This window comes from Hoplias malabaricus, chromosome 6 (assembly GCF_029633855.1).
Source record: "Hoplias malabaricus isolate fHopMal1 chromosome 6, fHopMal1.hap1, whole genome shotgun sequence".
Classification (NCBI taxonomy): domain Eukaryota; kingdom Metazoa; phylum Chordata; class Actinopteri; order Characiformes; family Erythrinidae; genus Hoplias; species Hoplias malabaricus.
The window spans coordinates 4,085,315-4,086,950 of record NC_089805.1 but is presented as its reverse complement, the minus strand read 5'-3'; the positions used below and the strand labels follow the sequence as shown (position 1 = coordinate 4,086,950).

General features: G+C 52.8%; 1 protein-coding gene across 1 annotated transcript; it reads right to left on the bottom strand.

Annotated features, from left to right (window-relative positions):
• Nucleotides 1-1,112: 1,112 nt before the first annotated feature.
• On the bottom strand, nucleotides 1,113-1,415 carry LOC136699231 (small integral membrane protein 36-like). Its single transcript, XM_066673769.1, has one exon. It carries the CDS (start codon nucleotides 1,413-1,415, stop codon nucleotides 1,113-1,115), a length of 303 nt encoding a protein of 100 aa, XP_066529866.1.
• Nucleotides 1,416-1,636: the final 221 nt, after the last annotated feature.

The following is a 1,636-nucleotide window of genomic DNA, read 5'->3' as shown; positions in this document are numbered from 1 at the left end:
TCACAGACAGTCACCCGGAGGAAACCCACGCACACACAGGGAGAACTCACCACACTCCTCACAGACAGTCACCCGGAGAAAACCCACGCAGACACAGGGAGAACACACCACACTCCTCACTGACAGTCACCCGGAGGAAACCCACGCAGGCACAGAGAGAACACACCACACTCCTCACAGACAGTCACCCGGAGGAAACCCACGCAGACACAGGGAGAACACATCACACTCCTCACAGACAGTAACCCGGAGGAAACCCACGCAGACACAGAGAGAACACACCACACTCCTCACAGACAGTCACCCAGAGGAAACCCACGCAGACACAGAGAGAACACACCACACTCCTCACAGACAGTCACCCGGAGGAAACCCACGCAGACACAGAAAGAACACACCACACTCCTCACAGACAGTCACCCGGAGGAAACCCACGCAGACACAGGGAGAACACACCACACTCCTCACAGACAGTCACCCGGAGGAAACCCACGCAGACACAGGGAGAACACACCACACTCCTCACAGACAGTCACCCGGAGGAAACCCACGCAGACACAGGGAGAACACGCCACACTCCTCACAGACAGTCACCCGGAGCGGGAATCGAACCCACAACCTCCAGGCCCCTGGAGCTGTGTGACTGCGACACCTACCTGCTGCACCACCGTGCCGCCCCAGTGCAATCACAGTAATGTTTTAAAAGATGTGTGTGTGTCAGTAGCACAAGAAACTCTGCTTTACAAATTCTCAGCTCTCAGAGTTCAGAGTGTACAACACTGATCTCACTCAGAACCCAAGCACAAAAACACACTCACCGTCTCTGACCACAGCATCCTCCAGTCCTGCGCAAAACCATTAAGAGTCTTCTTTACAATAAAAGAAGGAGGTAACGTGTATAAACAGCAGTTTTTAAAACAAATGATATGTACATTTGTCCAGTGTTGTCCAGAGGTGCCCAGTATTTCACCATCTGATGCTCAGAGGACGGTTATTTTGTCCTTTGTTAAAAAATCGGTCCACTGCTGTGGTCAGACAAGTCCTGTTTCTTTCTCCTCTTCATTTAAAAAAAAAAAAGAAAGTCTTATGTACAGCTTGGTCCACCGCCGTGGTCAGACTAGTGTGGTCTTCTTCTCTCGCTGCTCTCCGCCCGCTGACTCGTAAGTAGTGACCGTTTTGTTGTTTTCCCAGCGGGTGGCCGGCGAGCCCTGCATTACCACCAGGCGGATGGGAGTTTGCGGGGCACTGGGCTGGGGGTCCGGAGCATACTCCTTGGTGGGGTCCTTCCCCTGGCAGTCGTACAGGATACAGGAGATGAGAAAGACCAGCAGCAGGATCACATAGCTGGCGATTAGGATGATCAGGTTCAGAGTGACCGGGTCGATCTCCACATCGTCTACTTGGAAGCCCATCATGGTGCCGGCCGGACGATGAGGGGGGGCCTGAGAGGGGGCCCCACACACACACAGCGTTACACACACGAGGATACAACGTTCAACAGCATCCACAGCTGACTGAGATCAGTTTCTTTCTTTGTATCTCTATCTATCCATCCATCTATCTCTCTGTCTCTTTCTTAATCTGACTCTGTATTCCCTCTCTATGGGTCCTGGGATCAGCCTCTCTCTCGCTCTCT